Here is a 13,760-nt window from a genome sequence, read left to right as displayed (position 1 = left end):
ACCCCAGAGAGGCTGCCTCCACCCACCCCAAGTTCTGGTGTCAGCATCATCAGTGGCCTGGGGCTTGACAGTCCTGTTCCCTCGGGTACAGCTTCTAATTTCTTTTCTTCTTTTCTCTGCTCCTCCCCTCCCTTTTCCTTTCTTTCAAAAACATTTTAGGTTTATTTATGTGTGAATGTTCTGTGCACCATGTCTATGCCTAGTATCGGTGAAAGCCAAAAGAGGTGTCAGGTCCCTGAACCGGAGTTATAGGCAGTTGTGAGTCACTTTGTGGGTGCTGGGAACCAAATCCAAGTTCTTTGCAAGACCAGCAAATTCTCTTAACCACCACCTCCACCCTCCTCTCCTTTCCTTTTTTTCAGTATTGGGTTTTGAACTTAGGTCTCGTGTGTGCTAGGCAAATGCCCTTCCACTAAGTTACAAATCCAGCTTTCTTTTTTCTTTTCTTAAAGATTTATTTTTGTCCTGGGTCTTTCAGCATGTCAAGCACAGCACAGCTGCTCAGCTGTGTCTGTGACATCAGGGCCAAGAGCAAGTGTCTATTTCTACGTTCAGCGTTCAGAAGCCAGTGAGCATTAAGGATGTTTATAGCCTGACATATTGCAGAGCTATGATGAGATGGCCCTGGGGTTTGGCTCTGATGCTCTTGGTCAGACCCTGGTGTCAGAGATTTCAGGGCTCAGCAAAGGGTCACTTGGTCAGCATTTTAGCAAGATACAACTTTAGAGTTGAGGGTGTGTGGAAACTGATTTCTCTGGGGGTCCTTCAGAAGGGTCAGGAAAACACAAGGAGCTATTTATCCATCCCTTTCCATTTTTCCAGATCCAGAAGCTGGGAAAAATAAGTCTCACCTCTTGGCCATGTGACGGGTCAGGACAGGTTCAGGTATGATTTAAGGCCATCGAGTTCAGGTGAGGCCTCTGGAACCTCACCAGGGACCTACTGAACCAGCCAACCACACAAGCTCTGGGCAGTGCCGCACTTCTCATCCTGATAGCCCACATCCTAAATTATGAAGGACATTTGGGTTGACTTGGGTTTGACTGTTCTTCCAAGACCGGTGAAGTGAGGACGGTGGTAGTGGCACTAGGGGTGGGGGACCTCTAAGACCCAACCTTCCCATCCATCCAACTGCACAGGGCCCTTGAAGTGAGAATTATGTAGGAGGGGAAACTGGCCTGTAGGTGCTGTGGCACAAATTTGTTAATTCTTGAAAGAAAAAAAAAAGATTAATTTTAGGGCCAGAGAGATAGCTCAGAAGTTGAGTGCTTTGGCTCCTATCAAAGACCAATGTTAAATTTCTAGCACCTTCACAGTGGCTCATGAGTGCCTTTAACTCTACCTTCAGGGGATCCAGTGCCTCTGGATGCTACAGGCACCTGCACTCACAGACACATAACCGCCCACAGACATATACACATAATTTTAAAATGTTGAATATTTTAAAATGAGTTTTATACACACATACACATGTGACAAATAATAATATAAAGCCTTTAAGATTATGTGGTGTACTTTTATATATGTACTTATATGTGTGTGAAGTGTGATGTATGTAATGAAAAGAGTATCAGATTCTCTGTAGCAGGAGTTGTAGGTTGTTGTGAGCTGTCTGAAATGGATGCGGCGAATCATGCCTGGGTCCTCTGCAAGAGCAGCAAGTGCTCCAGCCCCCCCCCCCCAGCTGTCTCTCCAGTCCCTCTTTTTACTTTTTATTTTGTTTTTACTTTTTTTTGTTTTTGTTTTTCTGAGACAAGGTTTCTCTGTGTACCCCTGACTGTCCTGGAACTCACTCTGCAGACTAGGCTGGCCTTGAACTCACAGAGATCTGCCAGTCTCTGCCTCCAGTGTGCTGGGATCAAAGGTGTGTGCTACCACCACCCAGCTTTACTTTTTACTTGGAGACAAACAAGGTTTTGCTGAGGTGTGTTGGGAACTCACCATGTAAGTCAGCATGCCTCAAGCTCTCAGCCTTCCTGCCTCTGCCTCTTGAGGAACTGTGTGGAAAGGACCGTCACCACACCTCTGAGTTGTGACTTCTTGACACAGAAACAGAGGGAAACTTTTACTGTGCCAAATCCAGGAGTGGGTAACAAAGTTTCTGTTGGAGGTGATGAACATACTTTAAAAATCAGCAGTAAAAATGTAGACTACAAACTTTGAGTTATAAGATGAACACAACAGGCTGGTGGTGCATGTGGATTTCTGTTGTTCTGGTGTTGATGAGTGTGTGTGTGTACGTGTGTGTGTGTGTGTGTGTTTAAATTAAGGTTAATTGTTAAAATTATGTGTAAGTCTATGTGTCTGCACATGATTGCAGGTGCACTCAGCAATCAGAAGAAGGCATCATATCTCTGGGAGCTGGAGTAACAGACAGTTGTGCACTGCCATATGGATGCTGGGAATTGATCCTGGGTCCTCTGGAAGAGCAACCAGTGCTCTAACCATGGAGACATCTCTCCAGCCTGTATGTGTTGAATCTGATGATCATTGCACAGTGTACCAGATCATCATTTTGTATGTGTTATGGGTATTCATATGAAAGGATAAGGAGCAGAATTATAGCTCAGCGGCACAGTGCTTGCCTAGTGTGCACAAAGTCATAAATTCAATCCCCAGCACAGAAAGATAAACAAAAATCCAGGATGAGAAGGAAGAGCAGACTAAACGATACCATGACAGGAATTCGGGTGTAGGCCCGGGATGCACACAGCATTTGACCATTTGACCGCAAGACCTTAGATAACCGCTCCCCTGGGGCTCAGCCCTCAGCCTCTTGCCGAGGTGTCCCACCGAGAGACGTCCTGAAGCACAGATATCGATGTCTGGAGCTCGGTCTGCAGAGCACCTAGCCAGTGTTATTTACCTCTCCACCTCCAACACAGAGTAGGAGGTAGAAACAAACCTGGCACAAAGTACCAGGGTACTATCATTTTTCCTTCTTAGGATGGGCTGCATGTCCGCCTTAAGTATTTGCTAGCTTTTAAACTAAAACCTCCAAAAATGAGGACGGGAAGAGAAACCTGAGGAGGGCTTGCAGTCTTGGACTCCTCTGAACTGACTGCTGCCATGATGCATGAAGGGCCTTCCAGGGAGGGCACAGTTAAGAGTCCAGATGCTATAAGAGACTGAGAAAGGCTGGGTCTCCAAACAGCCCAACTTTGCCGTGAAGACAGCAGAGGACAGATGTCCTTGGCTTGGTCCTCTTTTCCCCCTACCCACCTCCCCTCCCTCCGTTCATACCTTTCATTGCTGTCTTTCCCATCCTCCCCCTGGGAGACGCATTTCTGTCTTTTTTTTTATCTAACGCAGCGGAAATGAATCATCTCTGAGTTTGTTTAGTAAATAGTTTTCATGCCTCCGGACCCCAGCTGTCTCATCTACTGGTTCCTTTATTATGGGTGCTCCTGACCTAGCAACCCCCAACCCCCAAACCTAGTCAAGACCCCTAAGGATTAACTGCTTCTGGAATGCGCTTCTTCTCCAGGTCTGGTGGCTCTACCTCCTCCACCGTGGGAATGATGAGGAAGGCAGCCTAGCCTTCCAGATGAGTCCCACCGGCTGAGCAAGAGGTAGAAGAAGCAAGGAAAGCATCGTATGCTGAGAGCTTTGTGTGCTCTCTCAGGATTCCTCAGAACCCTCATCTTACAGATGAGACCAAGATTCGGAGAAGCGATGGCACAAACTTCCTTCACAACAGCTAGGACAAGACAGAGTCGGAGCCAACACTCATATCTCGAATTTGTGGAATCCTGGATTCATCCCACTATATCATGCTACCGTGTGTGTGTGCACACGTGCACGTGTGTGTGTGTGTGTGTGTGTGTGCATGTGTTGAATGTGGGTACGGGAAAGGCTCGGGTCCTTCGGGATAGAAACCCAACATCTCTGTGCACTAAGCTTTGTGTGTGTCATGGATGAATGACGGGAGCCCAGAGTTAGAGGGGATGGAGTCAGAAAAGGGATGTAGTGAAATAGGTTCGAAACCCCCCAAGCCCTGCCCACCTCACAGGGATGGAATTTCACAGGCTCCAGCTTTGTCTGGGTTGGTCTACTTCCTGGTGAATCCAGACCTGAAACTTTCAATTTCTCAAAATGAACAGAGGCTGTTTCCCTGAACAGAGTCTTCTGTTTCCCAGAATAGAAAATGGGCACTGAACTCTCGTGAGGCCATAGGGATTGGAATGAACACAGGTATCTAAGCTGCTGTGGTGCTGCATAGATCACCCGTGTGGTCAGGGCTACAGAGGGCCGATTGCCCCGTGAAGGAATTGTAGCAGGACCGATGGAGGGACGGAGACTGGGGATCATGGAGGGTGTTCTGAGGAGAGGGCAACGGCATCTAGCTGTCTCTAAACAGATGTAAGACCTGCAGAACACTTTAACACAAGTTAGAGCATGCTCAGTGTTTCCGAGGAGCTCTGGAGTGCAGACATGCCTGCTGTGTCCCTTTCCTGAAGAGACATGAGCAAATGTCTCTTCGCCCTATGCAGGACACCAATGATAGACCAAAGAAGCTGTGCCCAAGTCTAGCTTGATGAACCAATGGGTTTATTAAGGCTACTTATAAGAACATGGGTGACTCAAAAGCAGCAGCATTGCCAAAAAGCCCATCCAGTGTGAACGCCCACCCACGAAAGCTGTTTAGCTGTATTTCCTGCTCTGCTTACAGGCAGTGCCAGCAACCTTGTGAGTCTTCACTTTCTGAACTTTATGAGCCACCCTCATCCGCTCAGAACAGAATGTTTCACGAGGAAATAGTTACACGCTCTTATTATTTATTTATTAGTGTCCCCCCATCCCCCAGACAGGTTTCTCTGTAGTTTTGCAGCCTGTCTTGGAACTAGCTCTTGTAGACCAGGCTGGCCTCAAACTCACAGAGATCCACCTGCCTGGGATTAAAGGCGTGTGCCACCACCACACGGCTCTTATTTTTATTTCATGTGCATTCGTGTTTTGCCTACATATAGGTTATGTAAAGGTGTCTGATCCCCTGGAACTAGAGTTACAGTTATGAGCTGCCATGTGGTTGCGGGGAATCAAACTTAGGTCCTTTGGAAGAGCAGCCATTGCTCTTAACCACTGAGCCATCTCTCCGGCTCCTCTACTGTCCTTACATGCCCCTTTTTCAGATGTGGAAACTGAGTCTAGAGAGACTGGAGACTGAATAAACCATGCACTCGCAGTCAGCAAGCAGCCAGTCAGGATTATTTCTGGTGCATTCCTGTCCCTCCCCTCAGGTTGTGGAACTGGACTGCCGGCCGTGGGGGCGGGGTATATTGTCCAGGGGCGTGGTCGAGGACCTGTAGGCGGGGCATGCCGTGCCGGGGGCGGGGCGGCGGGCGCACACGCCCGCAGGTTTGGCGAGCCGAGTCCTTCTCCCGAGCTGGGCAAAGACAGGACCATGAACGTCCAGGAGCGGGAAGCGCGGAGTCGGCGCAGCTAAGCCCCGCTGAGACCTCCGGTCCGGCCATGGGCGACCGTGAGCGCAACAAGAAACGGCTGCTGGAGCTGCTGCAAGCTGCGGGCACCGGCAACACGCACTGCGCCGACTGCGGGGCTGCGGGTAAGGGCACCGCGTGAGGGGCAGGTGCAGCCAGGCATGGCCCTAGCCCCTGGCTCGCCGGCCCCTTCTCTAAGAGCCCATCCAAGCGCGACCCAGACTCGTCCCTCGCCTGGGACCTCAGTCCTTCTCGCTGGAGCGTCTCCGGCGGCCCCGACGGTTCTCCGTCTCCCTGCTCCCGAAGCCCCGGACCTCAGTCCTCACTTCGCACCAGATGCGGTCCATGCCCATGGTCCCTCTCACTTTCCCACCGGGCATCCTACCACCCTAGACATCGTCTCCGACCCTGGGCTCTTCCCGCGCCCTCGGACCCTGAGGTCCTCACCTCCGATGCCTCCTGGGCCCCCGCGACCCTTCACTGCGGCGCGTTGACCCTGAGGATGCTGATGCGGCTCCCAGCCCTGAGCCTCCGAGCGGGTCCCTCACTTGCCCCTTCTTCTCGGTTCCTCCTTCCGAGGTCTCGTTGGTGTCGCTGTGCCAAAGGGTGGGCTAAGCACGGTTTATGATGTTATCTCAGTTGTCCAAGGTTGGGGACCAAAAGAGAAAAGATTACCAGCGTGGGCAGAGCTGGCCTCCGAGCCAGAATCCTAACACCCCGGCCCAGCCTGTCCCTGCATCCCAGCCCAGTCCTGCCTCGGCTCAGCGGAGATCCTGCCCTTCCACCCCGCAGATCCTGATTGGGCCTCTTACAATCTGGGGATTTTCATCTGTCTTCACTGCTCTGGCGTCCACCGCAACTTCCCAGACGTCAGCAAAGTTAAATCCGTGCGACTGGACTTCTGGGACGACAGTATGGTGGAGGTAGAATGAAGCGCGTTTGCAGATTCTTGGAGTTGGGCGTGGCGAGAGGAGGCGGGACACAGGTGTTCCTCCTAGTCCTCAGAGGAGGAAATGAAGCCTAGAGAGGTGCTATGAGTAATGAGAGGAAACAGACTAGAAGGTGGTGGCTTAGACGAAGGCCCTGAGTTCAAATCCTAGCTAATCACTTGCTTCTCTTACAAGGGACGAGCCCCTAAGGAGTGCCTTTAAGTGTGTGTGTGTGTTTAAAGATATGTGTGTACCTAAGTGTATGTGTGTGCACACCACATATATGCAGGAGCCCACAGAGTTCAGAAGAAGATAACAGATCCCCTGGAATTGGAGTTACAAGCCGTTGTGAGCAGTCGTAGTGGCGCTGGGAATTGAATTCAGGTCTTCTGCAAGACCAATAAGTGTTCTTAACTACTGAGCCATCTCTCTAGCCCTTGGGCTAATTCCTTAACTTAGCTATGGATTCTATTTCCACATCCGTGTTATGGACGCGCACCACCCTCTCACTGGCTGCTGTAAGAATAAACACAGTCGGCCGCCGATGGTGGGCCCGCCTTTGATCCCATCACTTGAGAAGCACAGGCAGGTGAATCTCTGTGAGTTTGAAGCCAGCCTGATCTACAAAAAGAGTTCCAAGGCCGGGCGGTGGTGGCGCACGCCTTTAATCCCAGCACTCGGGAGGCAGAGGCAGGCGAATCTCTGTGAGTTCGAGACCAGCCTGGTCTACAAGAGCTAGTTCCAGGACAGGCTCCAAAACCACAGAGAAACCCTGTCTCGAAAAATTAAAAAAAAAAAAAAAAAAAAAAAAAAAAAGAGTTCCAGGACAGTCAGGGCTACACAAGAAACCCTGTCTTGAAAAATGGGGGGGGGGGGGGGGGAGAATAAAATACAGGTTCAGCACAGACACAAAGTGAATCAGCAGTTGCTGTCTTTCACGGGAGCCAGGAACTGAGGAGAGAGATGTCCTTTTTCATAGCCCACGGTCCTTCACGCCTCCCCAGCCTACTCTGCTTGCCTGCCCAGTTAGCATGGAGGAGCCCTCTGAGGAGAGACAGGTCTCCACCAGGCTGGTGAGCTGAGGGAAGCAAGTGATACCGTTAAGCATTCCTATTCTATGGCAGGATCTGGACTGTGCCTGTCACTATGCAGTCCTCACAGATGTGACTCTAAAGTCCTTGAAGGAAGGAGCACTTACTGATGAGACAGACTGGCTGTCAGGCAAGGCTGTGCAGGGGAAACACAGGGACTCTGCCAGCCAGCCCACACGCCCACAGGGTTGCCTTCGAACTCCCCTGTAATGTCTTCACTGGGACAGGGGAACTCCCAGAGTCTCTCATGCTCGGCGGGGGTCCACAGGCAATACCTGCTTATGCCATAGCCCCAGCGCTCCCAGGGAGGGGGATAGTGCTCACTGTGTCCAGAGATAGGATTTACAAACCTGCTGTTCCTGCCCTTACCCCAGCTATGTCCTGTCCACTGACACATCAGCATATCACTGGACAGAATGCCCATTCTGAGTCTCAGACGACAGGGGGTATTCTGTTCAGCTGGCAGCCACTTCCTTGCTCCAGCTAGCCCAGTCTCCTGTAGACTTTAAGGGCTGGAGTGGGGTGAAGCTTGGCTGTCTGTGGAAAGAGGGAGAGAAAGAACACGAGCTTTGGGACCCAGCAGAGACGGGTTGACATCGTCACTTTGTATTAACCAGCTGTGCTGCCTTTAGCAAGCCACCTAACCTCTCTGAGTCCAGTGCCCTCTTTAAAAAAGAATAGCAGTGTTTAAATGGTTGAGAGGACCCAGTAAACTATCGTCTGTGAACTGTAAAGAGCTGTTTCTATATAAGCCATGGTTATCAGTCCCCCATGTTAGAACAAACTGAGGCTTTCCATGCCTGGTGAGATGCCACCTTAGAGGCAGGTTCTCCTGGCCCTGCCCCAGAGCCAGTGAAAACCACAGGCTTTTTACTTTTGATTTTTATTTTTTGAAACAGGGTCTCTCTACATAGCCCTAGTTGCCTTGGAATTCACTATGCAGAACAGGCTGTCCTGGAACTCACAGAAATCCACCTGTCTCTGCTGGGATGGAAGGTGTGTGCAGCACCACGCCCAGCCACCACCATCTTCTGGGTAGACTGTGGTTTCATTTCGCATATTTTTTTTTCAGGTTCTACAATTACGTCCATTTGCTCTTGTCTTGCAGTTCATGACCCACAATGGGAATCTCAATGTGAAAGCCAAATTTGAAGCCAGAGTCCCAGCTTTCTACTATGTCCCTCAGGCCAGCGACTGCTTGTAAGTCAGGGACTCCCTAGCATCTGGGGAGGGTCTTCCCAGCCCTTCTCTGTTCCCGGTACCTTTGTCTGAGGTGAGTTCTCCTGTGACCTGGTTGGAAGGTTTTTCAGGGATGAATTTGGTGTCATCACAGAGGGCACACAGGAATCCTGGATTCAACCAGGTGTGGTGGTCGAATTGAAGGTAGGGTCAGGAATTGAAGGTCAGCCTCAGCTACAGTGAGTTGGAAGACAGCTTGAGCTACCTGAGGCTCCGCCTCAAACAAAACAAAAGCCGTTAATATTTGTGGATCTGTACCCATGTGCTGTTGGCAAACATTCTCAGCGACTGTGACTGTTACCCTCTGTTTGAGAGACAGGACGTGATGGGTGTGAAGGAGCACAGACTTGGGTGTGGATTATCTGGTACCACGAGATCATAGCATGACATTAGGAAAAAACAGTATGGCAGGAGGGTTGTAAAGGTGAGGGCTGAGGAAGACCATAGAACCACTAAAAGGCTGACTCCTTGAGCCTGGGCCTCCTTCTCAGGGATTCGGCCTCATTGGCGCTGTTAGATAGTGTCCTGTGGTCTCAGGAAGGTTATTCCTCTGGGTAGACACAGTCTCGTGCAGGCATGTCTGGAAAGTAGCATTTGAACCCCTGAGTCTCTGCGTGGTGCTTTCGGGCCTTGCACAAATGCATAACTGTAATGGGTGGTTCTGTAGCTTTGCAGTTACATGACCCAAGGTAAGAAAGCTTTTTGTTGTTGTTGTTGTTGTTGTTTTTTGTTTTTCGAGACAGGGTTTCTCTGTAGCTTTGGAGCCTGTCCTGGAACTAGCTCTGTAGACTAGGCTGGCCTCGAACTCACCGAGATCCACCTGCCTCTGCCTCCCAAGGGCTGGGATCAAAGGTGTGTGCTACCACCACCCAGTAGGGAAGCATATCTTTTTATGCAGAAGGCCTCAGGTCCCCAGCCCCAACACTACTGCTACCCAGCTATAAGAAGCTGGCCAAGCCACCAAGCCCCTCGGATGTCCTACTGCATGTAGTGCAGGTCCCTCTTCAAAAGTATAGACAACAAAACCAACAAAACGTAAATAAAATGACATCATTTGTTAAGTATCTCCCCTGTCAGCTAGCATGGTAGTGTTAATGCATTTCTTAGTGCCAGCCTGACAGTGATACCTGGTCCCTGGCGCCTCTGAGGACTATGTTGGCCATCACTTGAAAGGGCCTCTCCCAGCTTGCCTCATTTGCCACCGTTCAGCCTTTGCTCCAAGCCCCTGGACAGCATCTCTTTTTTTTTTTTTTTTTTTTTTTTTTGATTTTCAAGACAGGGTTTCTCCGTAGCTTTTGGTTCCTGTCCTGGAACTGCTCTTGTAGTCCAGGCTGGCCTCGAACTCACAGAGATCCATCTGCCTCTGCCTCCCAAGCGTTGGGATTAAAGGGGTGCACCACTACCGCCCAGCTATGTCTTTGTATTTTAATCCCTGTTGTTTAGGGCTGGTGGCTGCTTTCCTCCAGTTCTAAAAATAAGGAAAAGGAGAAGGGGAGATGGAAGAACCACACCAGGGGCTCCAGTGTAACCCCGTCTTTCTTATTCATTGGCGCTTGTCCCTCCATCTTTCTCAGCCAGACTTTTACCAGCAAATCCGCTTGCAGGTTCATACTGCTTTACCCAGCACAGCCCAGAGAGGACTTCCGGTCAGTCTCAACTTTTGATCCCTTTGACCCCGAAAGGCCAGGGCAACCCAGAGTTCCAAGTGACCTGTTTAGGCCAGATGCACAGCTCCAGGTCACTCCTGGTCCCAGGGCATTTGGTCAGCTAACCTTTGAAACATGTACCTGGAAAAGATAAGAAGGTACAAACTGAAAATAAGTTTGTTCTCAGCTGCCCAGTTTTACTGCAGCCAAGAATAACATTTGGTCAATTGACATTAGCATTAAGAACCTACTGTGGGCTGGGTGGTGGTGGCACTCACCCTTAATCCCAGCACTTGGAAGGCAGAGGAGGATCTCTGTGAGTTCAAGGCCAGCCAGGGCTACACAGAGAAACCCTGTCTTGAAAACAAAAGCAAAAAAAGACACCCCCCCCTAAAAAAAACAGACAAAACCAAACAAAAACCAGAGCCTGCTGTAAGCCTGGTGTTGTGAAGCACACCTTAGCTTTCTGGAAACAGAAGCAGGCAGAGCTCTGTGAGTTGCTGGCCAGCCTATACAGTAAGACCCTATCACCTTTAACAACAATGACAAAAGCCTATTGTGTGTTTAGTACGGTGCTAAGTTCTTTACATACAACTGCCCAGTCCAACAGCACTAGGGAAGGCAGGTATATTACTGGCTCATTTCCCAAGCTTAGAGATGTTCGGTAATGTTCAGTAATTTAGTCTGGGGGTATAGCCCAGTCGGGACAGAACCTGCCTAACATGTTTATATCCCTGAGTTGGGTCCCCAAGCTACATATAGCTGGTGTGGTGGCACACACTTGTAATCTCAGCACTTGGGAGGTGGGAGCAGGAAGGTCATGAGTTCAAAGTCATCCTCAGTTACTTTAGACACCTCGGGGTCAGTCTACTCTAGGCAGTGTGGGGATTCAGAGTCCATCAGCAGGTCCAGGACGTTTTTGGCTCAAATTTACAAGAAGAGTAAAGCACGATTAATAAAAACTCAGAGACAGAAATTGGGGTTCAACCTAAAGGTCAGAAAAGTAAAACAGCCAGCCACTGGCTCTTACCTCTACCTCACTCCAAAATGGCGATCCTGCCTCCAGGAATCTCAGAATGAGACTGAACATGAGAACTGTTTCCTCCCCTTTTATAAATCCTCTCTAGGACAGGAACTAAAGGTGTATACCACTGGGATTAAAGGCATGCACTGCCTGGTCTCTATGGCAAACTAGCGTGGCTACTGGGATTAAGGGTGTGTGTCATTGTTGCCTGGTCTGTAAGGCTGGCTAGTGTGGCTGTTTTACTTTTCTGGTCCTCAGGCAAGCCTTATTTATTAAAATACAAGTGAAATTCCACTACAGCAGGGAGTTGGGGTGGGGGTGCTGGGGACAGGGTAAGTGTCTAGGGAGTCATATCTTCATCATTGACTTAGAGGGCTAAGGGACAGTCTAGTGCTTCTCAACCCACTAGAAGACAAATTTCCCTGGTGTGACGTCTGGAGAGCAGAAGCTCCTGGAATCTAGGAGGTTGAAGCTAGAGGTATACTGCCGCACATTACATAAACCACCCACCCCCGCTGCAGAGAATCATCCAGCACCAATGTTAACTATCCTAAGGCCAAGAACCTCCCGGGTATCCTGAGAAGGGGAGGCTGTCCCCACCCACCACTGAAGGGTCTTGGAAAGTCACTGTGGGAATGGGAAGACAATGCATCAGACACAGCTGACCAAGAGGTCTCTTTTTAGGGTCTTAAAGGAGCAATGGATTCGAGCTAAGTACGAAAGACAGGAATTTATAGCTGACGAGAAAGCTGTCTCAGCCCCAGGTAAAGTTACCATGTTGTCTGCATGTATGTATGTGCACCACGTGTATGCAATGCACCCAGAGGCAAAGACAGGGTATGGGATCCCCTGAGACTGGAGTTGTGACCGTTGTGAGCCGTGTGGTTGTTGGGATTTGAAGTTGGGTCTTCTGGGAGAGTAGCCAGCGCTCTCAGCCCTGAGTCATCTCTGCAGCTGAAGTTTTTTGTTTAATGTTTTGAGGTCTATGTACTAATGAGCTCTAGAGAAATGAAAGGTGGAGGTAGACTAGGTGAGGGGCTTGAGCCTCTTTTTCCACACTCATGCAGGGCACAACCTGGCTGGCAGCCCTAAACCCAGGACAGTGTCCGGTCCACTGACTTGAATTCTCAAGCTGCCGCTGCCCCGAGAACAAAGCTTCCAGGATTTCCAGGATGCAAACTATCCCTCAAACTAGTGTCTTGGAGTCACTCTTATACTCTTCTTTTTCTATGAGGCAGGGTTTCTCTGTGTAGCCCTGGCTGTCCTAAAACTCACTCTGTAGACCAGGCTGGCCTCAAATTTAGAGATCCACCTGTCTCTGCCTCCTGAGTGCTGGGATTAAAGTCATGAGCCACAACTGCCATCCCTAAATTAAAAAAAAAAAAAAAGAAAAGAAAAGAAAAAAAAAGAAGACAAAGAAAAAGTCGGGTGGTAGTGACACACACCTTTAATTCCAGCACTCAGGAAGCAGAGGAAGGTGGATCTCTGTGAGTTCAAGGCCAGCCTGGTCTACAAAGTGAGTTCCAGGATAGCCAGGGCTGTTACACAGAGAAACCCTGTCTTGAAAAAAAAAATAACCTTATTTTTATGTGTATGATTTTATGTGTATGGCCTGAATGTGTGTGCGCACCACATGCAACACTAGTACCCTCGGAGTCAGAAGAGAGCGTTTGATCCCCTGGAACTGGAGTTATGGGTGGTTGTGAGCAGTTATGTGGGTGCTGGGTCCTGGGTCCTCTGCAGAGCAAGTGCTCGTAACTGCTGAGCCATCTCTCCAACATCTTGTCCTTTCTTTGCTATGGCAAGCTGTGTGGCCAAGGCTGGTATTGAAATCATAACCACTCTCCTTCCTTAGCCGAGATGCTGGGATTACAGGCCCTGCCACATCTGTCTTCCAGTGAAGTGGGTTGACCTCAGGGAGAGTCAAGACAGAGAAGTTTTGTGCAGTAGGTGGCTACTGAAATTCTATAAAGTTGGCCAAGGTAGGACCCTGTGTCCTGCACCTGAAATAGCCCAGTTAGATTTGGCCATATTTGAGTGTCAGGTGGGGGATCTTCCTACCCTCAGGAACTTGAGGCATTCTTTAGCTTTTTATGTTGACTTCATGATTTACTTCTTCTTGCCCTTGGTGGCTCAGGTGACAGAGAAGGGTTCCTGTGGAAGCGGGGGCGCGACAATGCCCAGTTCCTGAGAAGGAGGTTTGTCCTTCTGGCAAGAGAAGGCCTCCTGAAGTACTACACGAAAGAGGAGGTAAGAGGCCAGGCTGCCTGTGCTTCCCCAAGATCGCTCCGCTCGCCAAGGCCTTCGTGGACAGTCCCTTGTATCTTTTTTTTTTTTTTGACATTTAAGAATTTTTTTTATTGATATCTTTGAGCTCTACATTTTTCTCT

General features: G+C 49.6%; 1 protein-coding gene, 1 long non-coding RNA gene and 1 other non-coding gene across 5 annotated transcripts in view; 2 read left to right on the top strand and 1 right to left on the bottom strand.

Moving 5' to 3' along the window:
* The first annotated feature begins 459 nt into the window (after positions 1-459).
* LOC126492488 (small nucleolar RNA SNORA43) lies at positions 460-601 on the top strand. Its single transcript, XR_007589606.1, has one exon. It is a non-coding gene; the product is annotated as a small nucleolar RNA SNORA43 (small nucleolar RNA).
* A 3,996-nt stretch (positions 602-4,597) lies between these two features.
* Positions 4,598-13,760, top strand: part of Adap2 (ArfGAP with dual PH domains 2) — a 28,476-nt gene continuing 19,313 nt past the window's right edge. The window contains exons 1-5 of one of the 3 annotated variants that reach the window (XM_050128815.1): positions 4,598-5,566; positions 6,234-6,364; positions 8,570-8,661; positions 12,055-12,134; positions 13,508-13,620. In XM_050128815.1, coding sequence (XP_049984772.1) covers positions 5,317-5,566; positions 6,234-6,364; positions 8,570-8,661; positions 12,055-12,134; positions 13,508-13,620 — 666 coding nt within the window. In that variant the 5' untranslated portion in view covers positions 4,598-5,316. Of the gene's footprint in view, positions 5,567-6,233; positions 6,365-6,728; positions 6,960-8,360; positions 8,458-8,569; positions 8,662-12,054; positions 12,135-13,507; positions 13,621-13,760 lie in introns of those variants that run through there. The other 2 variants (XM_050128818.1, XM_050128816.1) reach the window with 2 other exon arrangements.
* LOC126492404 (uncharacterized) lies at positions 5,423-6,364 on the bottom strand. The gene is made up of 3 exons (XR_007589584.1): positions 6,254-6,364; positions 5,889-6,052; positions 5,423-5,560 (listed from the first exon to the last, which is right to left on the bottom strand). It is a non-coding gene; the product is annotated as an uncharacterized lncRNA (long non-coding RNA).

Source organism: Alexandromys fortis, unplaced genomic scaffold (genome assembly GCF_014885135.2).
Source record: "Alexandromys fortis isolate MF-2015 unplaced genomic scaffold, M_Fortis_MF-2015_v1.1 scaffold_80, whole genome shotgun sequence".
Classification (NCBI taxonomy): domain Eukaryota; kingdom Metazoa; phylum Chordata; class Mammalia; order Rodentia; family Cricetidae; genus Alexandromys; species Alexandromys fortis.
The sequence above is the reverse complement of the archived record's forward strand: the minus strand, read 5'-3'. Positions and strand labels throughout refer to the sequence as shown.